Raw genomic sequence first — 17,226 nt, forward strand, 5'->3', positions numbered from 1 at the left:
GCCTGTGTCTGTTTCTCTGTTGATGAGAGCTGTCAGAATGCTCCGTGGCAGGACAGTGTATGTGGTGTGACAGTGGGAGAGCTGTGGTAGCTGTCAGGGCTGCTCTGGCATGGACAGCTATGTATGTGTGCGTAGGCTCTTCCTGCCTTCTGCGCTAATGCACATTGGTAGGTGCTAATGCACATTGAGATCTGATGTAACTGACAGGCCTTCATTTCTGTAAAAACAGACACTAATGTTCAAATAAGTTTGAACCCTGTTGAAAAAAGGTAGATATATTTTGAAGCATGGCAGCTGGTTTGAGCTGGCCCTAAGCTGGTCCTAAGCAGCTAGCTCAGGACCAGCTCAAACCAGATGCCATGCTTCAAAACATACCTAACATGCATATGCTGTTTTTTTTCAACAGGGTCAGTAAGATTTTAATTTTCGAAAGAAATTAATAGTTTTATTCAGTAAGGATGCATTTTATTGATCAAAAGTGACAGCAAAGACATAATGTTCCAAAGATTTCTATTTTAAAAAACATTGTTCATTAGGACTCTTCAAAGAATTCTAAAAAAGTATCTGAGACTACTAAAAATTTCCACAAAAATATGAAGCGGCACAAATGTTTTCAGTGTTGATAATAATAAGAAATGTTTCTTGAGCACCAAATCAGCATATTTGAATGATTTCTGGAGGCTCATGTGACCCTGAAGACTAAATATCAAAGGAAATAAATTACATTTTGTCCTTAAAATGAAAGCCTCAATGGATTTGAATGTTGTGTTGGACCCCTTTGGCTTTCTTTACATGGACAAAACCATTCTTCAAAATATCTTTTTTTAGAACACCATAAGGTTGAATAAATGAAGAAATTATGAAAGAATCTCCATTTTTTCTGAGCAATCCCTTCACCATAATTTAAGTTGTACAAGCAAACAAGCCAAGAATAACAGCTGAATTATTCAACTTTCTCAGTAAAGACACTCCAATGACTTTTTGTTTTTTCAGGAGGGAACTTTAGACCTTCTGAATTAGATTGCGTTTCGGCTTTTCTGAAACAGCATGACGTCTGGGTTCAGATGCGTGCCAAAGCTTTGATATCTCCATATCAGGGAAGAAAGAGCAGTGTTTGTATGCAGCATGTGTTCCCAAGACAACCATGCAACCTCTAACCCTATCTCAAACACGCATATCACACATCTGCCGAGCCGGTTTGTTTCCCTGGCTACGCTGATACATGTCAGAAATAGTTAGGGGCTATTTAAAATGCACATGGGGTGACAACACCAATGTGATCAACCTGCAGGGACAGGGAGTGGAAAAGAGCAAGACTGAGAGAGATAAAGAGGATGATCACTTTTGTAAATGACCTGGACCTGGTGAGATATGAAGTGATATAAAGTACAGTATAGCTAAGAAAAATCCTGATATGCAAAACATTTCACTGGAACTTCTCAACACTAAACTCCTGGAGTTCAGATGTCACACATTTTTTCACAGTATTCCCTCCTGAACAAACCAAAAAGCACACATGATACCTGCCCTTGTGAAAAAGAAGTGTGCTTAATTGCAGCAAAAGTGTATTTTTGTGTGCATCAATTATTAAATATACTTTTTAAAAAGTGCACTTGCAGATAACATAATATAATCTAAATTAAAGGCCACTTAAGTGTACTTAAAGAGAGTACACTTTAATGACAATAAGTCTTAACATACTTAAGTGCACTTTTTAAAAATGCACTTTATAATAATGTCTAATTAAGTATTACTTAAACATACATTTTACATAATTATGATTTTATTGTGTTTTAAATAAGTACACTTATTTTGATATATTTATCAATATATTAAAGCACATGTAAAATTATTTATTTAAATTTCAACTTAAGTGTGTTCCTCAAAACTACATTTGTTAATGTATTTTAGATGTATTTAGTCTATAATATATACTATGTGCATTTTTCTTCTAAACTTAAATACACTTTCTTATACAGTATACTCCAATGAAACGTATTGTTGAAATTTTCATCACCAGCTCTTGCGCTATTAACTCTGTGAAGTTTAATTTTTGACATAACATTTGATACAGTGTCATTTATGAGAGTACTGTATTTGTATGTAATAGTACTGTACTTTACATCTGTGTGCAGAATACTTTCAATATCATTATGTTGTTCTCACTTAAACACACATTTAGTTGCAAGCAAAAGTTTAACAGATCTAAACAAAATTAATTTGCATTCAAATAATTTTAATTAGACAAGGCTACACTGCACTGTAAAAAATGACTGACTTTTAGTTAGGTGAATGAGTCTAACCATAGTATTTGGTCTAACTACACAATGAATTAGGACAACTTGAACTTGAACAGAAATGAAAAGCCTGAAATAACATGTAACCACGAATCACTCGTTTTATGCGCCAAAAATACTACACGTCAAATGCGCCATGATGGCGTGCTACTTCAGCAGAGTTTGAAAAATGGACTGCGCCCATGTTTTTGTAATCGCGAAGCGACGGAGCTTTGATGATCAAACGACAACAGAGGAGCGGCGCGTTTGGATGATTACAGATGAGACTTCATTACTGCAGATGAATCAAGTAAGTATATCTTGATAAGCTTTCTTTACTCTTAATTTAGTCTTGTCATTCCTGCCATTCACACCTGGCAGTTCTTGCTACATGGACTCTGGAGGTGAATTAATCGTGTCCTATAATTTATCTATGAATGCATTCTGATATCGGAATGTTATCGCGTCTGTGGACCAAGACATTTGGCTGCTGAAAATACAATATTGTATTTTTAACTAAATGATTTAAAATTCAATGTAACGCTACTAAACAAAATTCAAAGATCCGATCTTGTAATATTTAAAGCATATAATCGATATTATAACCACTAGTAATATTCAATATATCAGCCACATCTAGAAATAATGTTGTTGCGTTTATTTTTGCATTTGAAGAGCGAGATGTTCCATTACTGGTTGTGTTTGTAATATGTAATATTTTTTACTTATCTGGAGTTCTTCATTTTGCAGGGTCAATGCAGATTTGTTACTGGAGATACAGTGTGGAAACATGTGATGTTAGAAGTAAGTCAGATCACCCTGATCACACATGACAAGCTAAAAGTCCTTTATTAAGTCACTATCCCTATGGATTTTAAATGCTTTGAATCTTTTCCATTTGCAAGTAATGTATTCCCACCTGTGCATTTACAGATCCCCTCTAATCATCATATATTATAAAGGTAACAAACCAAAGGAAGAGGACAGCAGCTTTGCTGTGTAAATCCTGGTAAATACAGGAACATTCTTCATGAAGATGTGTGAGAGAAGCTTGCAAGGCAAGATGAGGGGAAAAATTTAATGTACCTTCATTAAATGTACCTTTCTTCTTCATTTTCATTGATTTTTGGATATGTTTCTATATTTGGGTAATTGATAAAGTTATGTTTTATTATTATATAAAGTTATGTTTTATTTATCCCTGTAAAGTAGGAATATATATATTTTTTTTTCAGTGAAGATGGTGTGGTCCAGAAATCTGAAGCAACATCTCCCAGCATTCTACTACGATGTTGCCCTGATGATTGAGGTAATTCACCTCTTAGATGATGCAGATGTGGTCAAAAGATTACATACACCTTGCAGAATAAACTGCTTCATCAGAGCAGAAATTGCTATTTTTTTAATGATTCTACCCCTCTACCCTCTTACTGCTTAAATTATTAACATTTTGCAGATACTGCAAGGTGTATATAAACTTTAGACCTCAACTGTCTATTGCTTTCACGCCACTGAACCATTTATAAAGACTGGATATGTTTCATAACAATTGTTCTTCTTTCTTCCCTCAAGGAAATTTTTTCTGACTTTCCTGCCTCTTTGGAACATTTCCGTTCACAGAGACCGTGGAGAGATGGTGTGCAGCTTCATGACATTTGAAGTTTACTGTCGATGGAGAGCTTCTGGGACACTGACAAACACCACTTCCCAGCAAGTTCATTTGGAACTTTATTTATTTGGTCAAACTTGCATTCACTAATGCTGGAGTAAGATTTTATAAGAAACGTTTCGGTCCTTCGGAACTGTTGGTGCTAGTAAAGATTTGAGAATTTATGGCCTGGTTTCACAGACAGGGTTTAGACTAATCCAAAAGTTGGCCATATTTCAATTAGGACATTTAAGTCATTTTCATTAACATTCCTTAGAAAAAACATTACTGGTGTGCGTCTTGAGACAAAACAAAGGCACTGATATTTTTAAAGATCGGTCAGTGCAAGTTTCTTTCAGTTTGAAACAGCTCAGGATTACACTTTAGTCTGGGGCTGGTCTTAAGCCTTGTCTGTGAAACTGAGGGTACGATTAACACAGCTTGGTAATGTTTTACCATAAGGTCTCATTTGTTGTGCGAATCATAATTTTCTTTATTTTTTTTTTTGTTATTAAGTGTGTGTGTGTTTGTGTGTTAGTAATCCTATACGTTATGGAGACCACATGACTCCACAGGGATAGTAATACCAGTAAATTATGACCTTGTGGACATTTTTAGGTCCCCAATACATCATATACATCATACAGAATGATGATGTTTTCTATGATGGCGAGATTAGGTACTTTTGTATGCAAGTATGTATGTGATTTTGCATTGTTCTCCAGACTCTTTCTAATAAGTGAGTTAAAGTGTTGCAGCTGTGTATAGTGTTGGGTTTTTCTTGTGCATAAGCAAAAAGCATTTTTGTGTATTTGTTTTAGAGATTGATTTGTCAATAAATGCAGTGGGTTTTCATTTTGTGTTTGTGTTGATTGTAACTAGGCAATTAAGTAAAATACAATTTTAAATAGCCTATACTAAATTTCAACTTCATTGCCAGACATTGAAATGACATTTAAGTATATTTTAGTTCACATTAATTGCTTTTTAGTACATTAGTAGTGCACTTTAACCATATTTTAAAGACACTAGAAACAATTATGAAAGTACATATAAAGATGTACTAAAACGTACCACTTTTTCACTTAAGTGGTTTAAAAAAAATCACTCAAAAGTTCAACTTATTGCATTTAATATCACTTTAAAATGGGATATATTTGAAGTTAATTACAATAACAATGTATTTAAGCGTCGAAAATAACATTTAATTTTCACTTGTGTGTTTTTTTAAAGTATATTATTTCTGCAATAAGTACACTTTATAAAAGTACACCTAAGTGCACTTCTTTTTCACAAGGGTGGTCTTACACGTGTCATAGCGCTCCTCAGGCCTAAAGCGCACATGAAGAACACCATAGTGCTCTTCAAGAAACAGAGTCTTTCACCTGCCACAGATTCCTCTTCCATTTGTTCCCCATTGATCCTCAAATAGTGCTGTCTACCGTTATTATAGCAGACATTAATGGCTGTGTGTTGAGTTATTTTGAGGGGACAGCAAATTTACACTGTTATACAAGCTGTACACTCACTACTTTACATTGTAGCAAAGTGTCATTTCTTCAGTGTTGTCACATGAAAACATATAGTAAAATATTTACAAAAATGTGAGGGGTGTACTCACTTCTGTGAGATACTGTATATATATATATATATATATATATATATATATATATATATATACATACATAAAAATATATGTATGTATGCATGTATAAGTATATTGCATTTTATATCTGTAAAATAAAATGCAATATACAAATTCAGTATATCTGTATATTGGCATATATCTGTTCTATTTGCTTACTCTATTTAATTTCTTTCTTTCTTTCTTTCTTTCTTTCTTTCTTTCTTTCTTTCTTTCTTTCTTTCTTTCTTTCTTTCTTCCCCCCCTTAAATTCTGAATTGGAACTGAATCAGGACAAATCTAAATCAGAATTGATTCACTAAATTCTGAGTTCTCAATTATTCAATTTTATTATTTTTTTTTAAACATTTTTCCAGTCACGAAAGATACATTAATTGTACATCTCTCCTCAACAATCTGCATGATTTCGGGGACCATTCATATCATTCACAAATATTGTTCGCCAGAGTTCAATGGAGTATGATCAAATACCTTATTCTAAGTATGAGCAAAAGTGACTCAGACCATTTATTTCCTTCAATTCTGATCCATTCTTTGGTAAGAGTCAGATGTCTAGTGAGCATGTGAGAGTTACAGATTGCGTTCTTGTTTTCAGGTCCACTTGACCTGACAGCCATCATGTTTTCATCCAAACGGAGACATCCATCTTCAACATGTTAATCCCATAAACACTTTCTCTTTCTCTCTCATTCCCTTTTCCTCTCCCCCTCACTCTTATCTCTAGTGTCACAGAGATCCAGGGGAAATAAAAGGTTATCTTAACCCTCTGTCAGATAGCAGTGTGTCACAGAGCTCAGCGAAACCTTCAGGCAACCAAAATAAACAAAGCAAGATAGGTCTTCACCAAACCTCCATAAGACTCGTCAATCCTCTAAACACCAGCAGATACCGGCTCAGCTGGGAGACACGTACTCCCCTGATTTTCTCCAGACTGGCGTTGAGGGAGCCGATGGTGCAGGATGGGGAGTGCTAGCGTGAGAGGGTGAAAAATATTTGTGAGTTGGGGTGGGCTGATGGGGGGGATGCAGAAGGTTTAACAGTTGACAGACGACACCCACAGGGAATCTATACCGTGCTGACCTTGAGAGAGAATTGGAGAAACTAGAACGAGGAAATGAGACGGAGAGCGAGAGACTGATTGTTATTCAGCTTAGCAACGCAGGGATTTCTCTGCTATGTTGTGTTTATCATAAGGCCCCAGGAGCCTCGGCTGGAGTAGATGTTTGCAGAGGGCAAGAAAAGAAGAAAGAGGAGAGGAGAGTTTTCCTTTATTAGAAACCAGGCTAAGACATGCAAGGTCTGTGCTTATGTCCTGATCGACTTGAAGGTCAGTCTGAGAGCCAGAGGGAGAATTTGTCTGAGGACCCTGTGTGTGAAATTATCTGGATTGTGTGTTTGTGTGTGGGTGTGAGTGGGCAAGATTTTACCTTCATTGCAGGGACGAGGGATGCACCAACACATACCAATACTGATGATTATTTTCATGTGAAAGCTGATAATGGCAGAGGGCTTTACAATTTATAATATTTTGTCTAAGTGAGCTTATAAGCAGTCTAAAACTAAAATGACTAAAATTATTTTAAGGCAATACAGTTTAGGCAAAAACTTTTTTTTTTCTTTTTTTGTCATTGTTGGGATTTGGGCTATTGTGCCTCCGGAACATGCCTTCCTTCAGACTATTTGAATGAAAACATATAAAATACACATTTAATTGATTATTTTATTACACTTTATCCATTGAGTTTGTAGATTTCAATTACAATTTTTTTCTCAAAATATGTTTTTTCTCATGCACTGAGTCAAAACTCTCAACTTTAGTAGCACTTACATAAACCAAACTTTCCTTTTTCTTCACAGAATAAATAAGTAAATAAATAAAAACAGCAGCAACAACAAAACTTTGTTAAATCACAGAATAAAACAGAAAATGTTCACATATAATTTATATAATATTTATATTTGCTTCCTAAAAACATGGTGAAAATATTTTTTTTCTCCTCTTAATATGTCTCATTAATATGTCAACAAAGTGAAACAAGTATTTTTACCGTAGTGGAAAATAAATATGCTAAAATGTATTTGAAATGCATTTATTTCATGCTAAGTATACAATACATTTACATATTTGTGTACTTAGTAAAAATACCCTGCAATTATGCTTTCAGCATACTAAACTGGTATACCTAGTCTGATAATTGGAACAACTAATTTTGTATGTGCATGGAAGTAGTGCTGAAGTCCAACCAAAGATATACTGAAGTGTATTTGATTGTGCTAAAGTGGAATTATTGCAAGTTTACTTTGAGTACACTTTAAATATCTTGCATTTAAAGACCAATATTATTCAAAGATTGTACAATACTCAGTAATAGTGACATTAAACACATCTTAGGCTTAATATTAAGAAATGTGCATTTTGCACAAGTAGTACCCCAAATAGAGTTGAATTATAATTTTTATATCAGTAAGTCTTGAGTGAAACGTCAGTAAATATGTTAATAGATTTGAATTATACTTAGTATGAAATAAATGCACTTTAAATATATTACTTATTTAAGGCATCCTGGCTTTTATCAAGTTTTCAGATTTTTGTTCTGGAAATGTATGCAAATTACTTATTTAGATAATGTTTAAACTTGTAATACAAAACAATTGTCTTAATGTACTATGATTGCTCAACTAGGGAAAGTATGGTCATTATACCTAAAAGTTTTACCCTATTCACCTGTAGGGTGTTGCCTTAAATGTGAATTTAGGCATCAGAATATTTTCATGTACATTATGAAAACTAGATATTAATTTTGAGATTTGCTAAAGATTACATTTAACAGTGTTATTGGAGGAAAAAAACACTTGATAAATGTACTAAATCTTATGACAATGAAAAATGCAGAGCATTTTCTTAGAGGATTAGTTTTAGGGGTAGATGAAAGAAATAATATAATATGACATAATAATATTTTATAGAATAATGAAAGTCAATGGTAAGTCCCCACCTTGAAAGGAAAACAGGCATGTACTTGTGCATCAAATGTTTGGATGTTGCATGACAATTGCTAGACTAGCATGCAGAATTTGAGAACGTCATGGTGAATTAATGAGCTGAAGCATTGACAGAGTGATAGACACACACGTAAACACTGTGTGGCACGCATTAAACGAGAGCGCACTCATACACACACAGGCACACAAAAGCCCCCTGTTAGCATATTAATAGTCTCGCTTAGCCAGACATTTGACCTGCGGCAACAAAGTTTGGTTCACTTTGCAGATGATTCTGTTATGACATAAAGGGGCCATCTATCTGTCACGTTTAGATACGGGTAAATCTGACTAAAAATAAATAAGTAGATCTGAGCAATAATAGAATTACATGGAAAAACATCTCTGTAAATGGTAGTGCATAGCATACTTGTGGATTAGTGGAAACGTGTGAATACCGTTCAAATAATTGAAGCCACAAACTCTGCCAAATCCAGAGATTAGTTCTTCCTCACCGGCGCTCATCATAATAACATAATATCACTTGGCGCCACTATAGCTTTAATTCTGTGTTTTATTAGACTCCCACATTCACTCTTGTCACTTCTGTGCTCACTAACCAAGTTTCACATTATTACTCAAACTACAGAGGGATATGACAAAAAAACATAACACTTAACAGCTGTATGTCAGATTGTGTTTCCATCTCTTTTCCACCTGCTTTCTTTTTCACCTTCTCCCTCTCACACAGTGAGATTTCAACACCCATTATTCCCTCGATGGTACCTGTTAACATCGCATGTGGACGTGCCCTGGGCTACACTCGTTTACACGCCATTGTTTAGCTGCTCACGCTGAGTTGCTGGTGTTAGAAGCGGATGCCAGAGGGACATGCTTGGGTGACTTTTTTGGAGAAGGGGAATTTTTTCAGTATGGCTCGCGCTCACAGGCAATAGAGGAAAGAGGGAACAGATGTTAGCAGCCGCTGCTTTAAATAAAAACACATCTTTGTTGTCTTGCAGGATAAAGTCCGTGGAGAAGGAGGATCTGCGAGTGTTGTGGAGAGAACAGACGGCCACCATTGAGAGGTACAACCATAAGAACCTACGCAAAACTGGGTGGTGGGGGAGGGGTTGTATGGGGATGGATGCGTGGTTACGAGTGGGTTATGAACGAATGAATGAAATGCATTTGTCCATGTTCACTCCGTCTCGAATCGCGCTCGTGGAAAGCGCTTGAGAAACAGTGTCTTTTCCGCGGCTCGCTTTCAACTCATTTTTTTAAGTCTCGAACAAGAGACTTTAGACATTCACGTTACATGATTTGACAGATTTTTACGTAGAAAGGGTGACAGCGCACCGTATTAAAATAAATGATCATTCATGTTTTCATAACCGCTGGCCAAATTCAAAAACGAAACTAAAATTAAATCATCTTTGAGAGCAAGGGGGCCCCCTGGTGTTTCGGGGGCCCTACGCAGCTTGCGTATTCTGCGTATAGGGAGGATTGACTCTGAGAACCACATACGAAATCTGCAAAACCATACACTAATTCTCGGCCTTTGACTCAGTTTTTAATTTCATAAGACACTTTTTTGCAAAACACAACACACAATTTTCTATGTAACACACACAAACCTAACAGGAATTAATATTATGGCAAAGGTGTTTGCAAATGTTTGCTTTCGAGATGTGTTTGTGATATTTTGAATGCAGTGCATTATTTTGCAAGAGATGTGAGGCATTTTGCATTTTGTGTGTGCAGTTCTTGGATTTGTGTGTAAAGTTTTGGGAAAAAAAGAGGCACAAATTTTAAAATGTGTATAAGCAAAAAAAAAACAACAACTGTAAAGTCAAGATATTAAAGGCATAGTTCACCCCAAAATTTTAAATTCTGTTAATAATTACTCACCCTCATGTCGTTCCAAACCCGTAAGGAACAAAAATTAAGACATTTTTGATGCATTCTGAGAGCTCTCTGACCCTCCCATAGACAGCAATGTAATTAACACAACCAACATCCAGAAACGTAGCAAGGACATCGGTAAAATAATCCATGTGACATCAGTGGTCCAACCGTAATTTGAGAATACTTTTTGTTCGCAAAGAAAACAAAAATAAAGACTTTATTCAACAATTCGTCTCCTCCAGGTCACCCTAGTTCTACTTGGAGAGTATTTGTGTTTCTTAATTTGTGTTCCAAAGATGAACGGAGGTCTTACGGGTTTGGAACGACATGAGGGTGAGTAATTAATGACAGAATTTTCATTTTTGGGTGAATTATCCCTAGATAATGTCTCATTTGCATGTTTAAACTTGTAATACAAAACAATTGTCTTAATGTACTATGATTGCTGAACTAGGGAAAGTATGGTCATAGTTATACCTAAAAGTTTTACCCTATTCACCTGTAGGGTGTTGCCTTAAATGTTTTTGGAACATTTGGAACGACATGAGTATTAATTAAAGTATTAATTAAAAAAAGTAATGTTAGCTATAATAGTTGTTTTCCAAGTTTATATGTTGCCAGCTAGTTCTAATTCTATCTTTAAGCATTTTTTATGTGAAACATCAGAGACAACGTTGAAGTAAATAAAGATACAATGACTGAGCAACACTGGCAAATATAATTTTCCTCTGAGAAGAGAAAAACAGTAGTTTTGCAGATTTACACAAATACTGAACTCACATGGACCAGGACGTTATAAATAGAGGTGTGTTGAGCTTCTTTGGTCACATTTTGTGTGTTTTGATTGATGTCATGGTCCACTAAACTGTGCACAACCATGAACTATTGTGTATTTGTTTGACTCGGGTGTGTTCATGTGTTTGTCTGTGTATAAGTGTGGTGAGTGTGTGTCTGTGTGTTTATGTGTGGCAGAGACAGAGTTTGTTAGTGTCTGTCAGTCATCTGTAAGAGTCTCAGTGGATTGATGCACATTCCTGGATGTGGTTTGGAGTGCTGTGTGTTGTTTGTTACAATTGCTCACCAGTCTGAAGAGAGGACGACACGCTGATAAAGAAATGCTGAAAAGACCTGAAAACTGTCCACAGAGGGCAAAGAGGACCTCAGATATAAAGAGACACCAGTGAACTCCACAAATACTGTTTCCCTTTACAGGCATCAAGCTTGTTTAAAAAAATAAAATAAAATCATCATTAGGACTGTTTCTACAGCATGGATAGAAGACGTTAAGAAGTTAAATGTCATTTGGTACAAATAAAACTACAAATCCTCTTCTTTTTCATTTATTGAAAATATGAGTTTATGAGTAGCTACAAACTCTGTCCCAAACTATCTAGCCACTACCGATTCTCCCTTTTTTCTCTTATAATTTTATAAATGTTATTTAATTTGGTGGTATAGTGGAAGAGAGACCCCCCTCCCCCCATATGACTGTAAAGTAATTGTAAAGTGTACAGCAATAGACAATGAAAGCGCTATATAAATGCCTCATTCATTCATTCATTCATTCAATTTTTTCATTCATCATTCAAAAGTTTGGTTGGTAAGATGTTTTAAGTTTTTAAAAACATCTCTTATATTATCCAAGACTACATGTATTTGCTCAAAAAACAATACAAATATGTATTAGCATTTAAAATAGCTTTTTGACATTTTAAATAAAATTAGTTTTAATTTATTTCAAAATGTAATTGGCAAATCAAAATTTTCATCAGACAGAAATAATTCCTTGAGAAATTTTCTTTAGAAATCATGGGTTAGTTCAACCAGAAATTACAATTTTGTCATTAATTACTCACCCTCATGTCGTTCCAAACCCGCAAGACCTTTGTTCATCTTCAGAACACAAATCAAGATATTTTTGATGGAATTTGGAATTCTTATATATTTGGAATTCTTATTATAAATACTGAAAAATGTGGTGCTGCTTCACATTTTTGTGGACACACACACACACACACACACACAGAAAGAAAGAAAGAAAGAAAGAAAGAAAGAAAGAAAGAAAGAAAGAAAGAAAAAATATTTTTGTTTTTTAAACCAAAATAATGAGATCATTTTTGTAATAAGCCTGCAAAAATGCAACCTGCAAATAAAATGATCTGTAAATAAAAGTTTGAAGTTTGCAGTCAGTTTCAGGCTTTGCTTTGTACCTTATATGTGGAAACTGACAAGGGCTACAAAAGGAAGATAAAGAACAGAAGACAGATGAGAGAAAGGTGAAAGAGGACCCGATGCCTTTGAGCTTATAGCACATATGTGAGTGATGTTCTGCGCTCTGTGGTCTTATGCCCTCCCCCTCTATCCATGTATCACAGCTCTGCTTCAGACGGAGTGATATTGTATAGATATTAAATTCTGTAATGTGTCAGCAGGCTTAAGCTACGTGTGAAGCTCTGTGATGGCAGATGGAAGCACTTCCCACTCACGGGGCTTTGGGTTTTAGAGCTTCCCGCACCTCACACACACACACACACACACACACACACTTCACATCTCGGTTTTCAAAGCTCCTTTAATTTTCACCATCTCAAAGGAGCCACGATATGTGCAAAGTAGACTCATATGTCACAGGCGCTAATGATTTATTCTGATGACAGATATCAGACTGAATCTATTTTAAATCCGACCCCTGTCATCTTTAACCACGGTTCTCACTCTTCCATACTTAAAATGTACAGAGAGTGACTCCTCGACTCTGCAACGCCCACAGAGAAGCCCATGTGCTCTCCACATTGCTTTCATTTTGTATTTAACTTTATAGTGAACATATGTTAAGCTTCAGCATTTCATTTATTGTTTAGGCATTCCAAAGCAGCCAGTGTGTACTTTGGGAAGATATTTTATCCACAACATTCAAGCATACAAAAAAATCCACAGATGTGAGCGTGCCTTTGGGATGGCGCTTATCTTTGTCAGACTTAAGGACATTAGCTCAGATGTAAGGCCATACCACCCTCTTTTTTTTCTTTTTCTCTGCCTAGAGATCTTCTGCAGTGCTGTCTTATGAAGGAAACTGCCTGATCTTTAAGTGATAACTGTTCCTCATGGGAAGTGTGCCATTGTCACACCTTTTCCCAAAGTGTCTTCCTCAATTGGGGGTGAGGAGGCTTGAGGCTAACAGATAAGATCTTCTGTGTTTGGGAATGTCCTACTTTTGTCCTGCAGAGAGAGAGAGAGAGAGAGATAAAGGGAGAGACATCATAATGGAATGGTTTCTCCAGGAAGTCCTTGTTCAGTAGGTAAAGGAAGTCTTTTTTCCCCCCAGTCTGTGTTAAGTTTGAAGAAGAACTTTTAACCTCAGTTTCGTCTTATTGTCCATGTGCCTACTGACAATGCTAATAATCCTGCAGTTCCGCAATCTTAGAACCACATTTCTGGGACAGTGCCTTGAACGCGCCAATTGTTTCATGACGTGAAGTGAAGTGAAGTGACATACTGCCAAGTATGGTGACCCATACTCAGAATTTGTGCTCTGCATTTAACCCATCCAATATGCACACACACAGCAGTGAACACACACACACCGTGAACACACACCCGGAGCAGTGGGCAGCCATTTATGCTGCGGCGCCCGGGGAGCAGTTGGGGGTTCGGTGCCTTGCTCAAGGGCACCTCAGTCGTGGTATTGAGGGTGGAGAGAGCGCTGGACATTCACTCCTCCCACCTACAATCCCTGCTGGCCCGAGACTCGAACCCGCTACCTTTGGATTACGAGTCCGACTCTCTAACCATTAGGCCACGACTTCCCACAACTTCATGACAGCGCCACCTACCAAATTGGATGAATGAAAAAAGTGCAACCATGGCAGTATTCATATGAAATGCTAATAACTTATAGTTTTAACATTGTATCCCCAAATAATTACATTTTGAAATTCAACCTGGCTGCTAAGGGGTTACAATAAAGGTACGGTCATATTTGCCATTGCGCAGTGAATTTTTGCAGACAAAATCCAGATGTTCCAATGGAAATGCATGCAATCTGTAATTTATGTGAGAGCAAAACATTCCCCATGCATATTTTGTTTTGCTTCAAATTGTTCATTGCGTTTACCAACAGAAACCTGCTGGGTTTGAAAGTGACTAATGTGTGAACTGTGCTTCATACATTACTGACAATAGACAATGGACCTTTTCCCCCCACTAACATAAGCAACTAAGTGACTTCAGATTCTTGTCAATTGGTTTCATTAGTAGGTGACAATAAGTGAATAATTCACTGAATCTTTTTATTTTAGCTAATACATTCAAAACACAGATGAATTTACAAGTGAAACAAGTGACTATTGTACAGTCATTGAATCTTCCATTTAACTGATTCGTTCAAACAAGTTAATAACGAGAGATAATCCACAAACAGGAAATAGTCCTGGCAAGGTGCAAACACAATCCGAGACAGCAAGGCAAAGGGTAAATACTAATACTCCGATAAAAAAACAATACTCCGCAGTTTGAGAAGGATCTGAGTGGGTGTAATATAGTGTGTGTGTGATTGGTTACAGCTGTGTGTAATCAGTGCAATAGATGATGGGAAATGTAGTCCAGAGTGACATGCAACAGTCTGTGTAATGTGAAAGTCAATGTAATGGGAGGAGTGGCCACAGACAGGATTCGTGGATTTTACCCGTTTCCCTTCACTTGTTACTAGACATGTGCCAGTATTCGGTAATGTGATATATCGCAATAATATTGTGTATATAATTATATATTGTAATATATTGTGTATATTAACTTCTTGTTTATTGAAAAATGCTTGTATATTAGTGCAAATGTAGACCTATACTACTGTTCAAAAGTTTTTGGTCTGTGAGATATTTATTTATTTATTTATTAATACTGTTCTTTTAAACTGTCTATTCATTGAAGAATCCTAAAAAACATGTATTGGTTTCCACAAAAAAAAAAAAAAATAAAGCTCCACAACTGATAACCCAGTATTTGTTTGTACTCATGTTTTGTTTTTGTATAGCAACATGTGCTAATGCCAACTCTGTTGGAATCAACTGTGAATGTTAAGAAATGTAGAAATCCGCTAAGACAACCAGCATGTCATCATCCAAAACACAACATATGCTGATCTTTTCGGCAGGGTAGGGTGTATGTAGGCAGTATGCATTGAGGCAGTACTTTTGGTTTCAGAACAGAGCTATTTGTTTTGTGTGTGCGCAGATGTGTGCAGATATAGTTTTCATGTGGGTGTAAATGGTTGCATGTGTCGTGAGTCAGTGTGTGTTCTTTCCCCTAAAGGCTGTCCCGAGACCTGAGGGAGAAGGAGGAGAGCTGGTTGTCATGTCAACAACGATGCGAGTCCATGCAGGAGCAGCTGTTGGCGTGGCAACAGAAAGAGGAGGAGCTGACCTGGAGACTAGAACGGGCAGAGGGCGAGATGAAGAACCTGGGAGTAGCCCGATCCACTTTATTGCAGGAGAGGTCTGTTAGACAAACACACTCACATGTCACACTCCACAGCAGGAGAGAATAAATAGTGTTGCTTGCTTTACACAAGTACATGTGCATTCAGCCACACAACAGCTGTAATGCTTTTTTATTCCTTTTTCTGTTTCATCCCTCCATCCCACCTGCTCCTCTAAATAGTCTGTCGGCATGTCGGGACCTGTAGAATATGACTCACTGTTTGCGAACCTGCTTCCTCTCTATCTGTCTTCATTTGCAATGGTAAAACAAACCACCAAAAGCTGTTACGCAGAAGCTGTGCTCCAACTTAAGCTGTGTGTTTCTGAGATATTACCAGGATTAAGGAGTGTTTTAGGCAGGATGTGAAGCAGAGTGTGGGCTGGTTCACATACACATGTTTTTGTGTGAAAAATTGGATGGGGAAAAAATGCATGTTCTGGAGACCTATTTTTCAAAAGTTAAACTTATTTTAACTTGAGCACCACATTTTTAGAACACTGTGTCATGCGTGAGATGCTGCAGAAGACATGAGAGCACAACAGTCAGACACAAGACGTCCATGTAGAGCAAGTTTACATAGAAACAAAAAAATGGAAAAGCATTGTCACACACACACACACACACACACAAAAAGGGTTCTGTGTGATTAACCCAGAATGCATTTTTGCATTCCACCATGCTGCTTCTCCATTGGATTTATTTAATGTAAGTATGCCTTAGACAGAAATGTTTGTTATGATATATTCTAAAATGTGACACTCAAATGAAAAAAGTTCAGCTTTTAAAAATGTGTTTAGAACACTAAATTCTAATACGGACACATGTTTTTCATTCCACTGCCCTGTGTCTCAAGTTGTTAAATGCAAATTAACCATTTTCACTCCCTAGTGAAAATAAATATACTAAAATGTATTTGAAATACATTTGTTTCATGCTATACTACAAATACATTTACATATTAAATAAACCCTGCAATTGTACTTTTGGTTTACTAAACTGGTATGCTTAAAGTCTGATCAATTTAAACTACTAATTTTGAAGTCCAACTAAAGATATACTGAAGTATATTTTGTTGTGCTAAAGTGGAACTATTGCAATTATACTTTAGGTACACTTTAATATTTTGCATTTAAAGACCTTTATTATTCAAATATAATGCAATCCTTGTTAATAGTAACATAAAAACACATTTTAGGCTTAATAATATGAAATATGCATTACACACATCTAGTACTCCAAATAAAGTTGAATTGTCATTTTTTATCAGTAAGTGTTAAGCGATATGTCAGTAT

At 36.2% G+C, this 17,226-nt stretch overlaps 1 protein-coding gene across 3 annotated transcripts in view; it reads left to right on the top strand.

The window, feature by feature from the left end:
• The window catches only part of lekr1 (Leucine-, glutamate- and lysine-rich protein 1), a 140,198-nt gene that overhangs the window by 70,301 nt on the left and 52,671 nt on the right, over positions 1–17,226 (top strand). For all 3 annotated transcript variants that reach the window (XM_079374447.1, XM_079374446.1, XM_079374448.1), the window contains exons 8-9: positions 9,574–9,639; positions 15,767–15,949. In XM_079374447.1, the coding sequence (XP_079230573.1) occupies positions 9,574–9,639; positions 15,767–15,949 (249 nt within the window). The remainder of the gene's footprint in view (positions 1–9,573; positions 9,640–15,766; positions 15,950–17,226) is intronic.

Source organism: Barbus barbus, assembly GCF_936440315.1.
Source record: "Barbus barbus genome assembly, chromosome: 23".
In the NCBI taxonomy this organism is placed as follows: domain Eukaryota; kingdom Metazoa; phylum Chordata; class Actinopteri; order Cypriniformes; family Cyprinidae; genus Barbus; species Barbus barbus.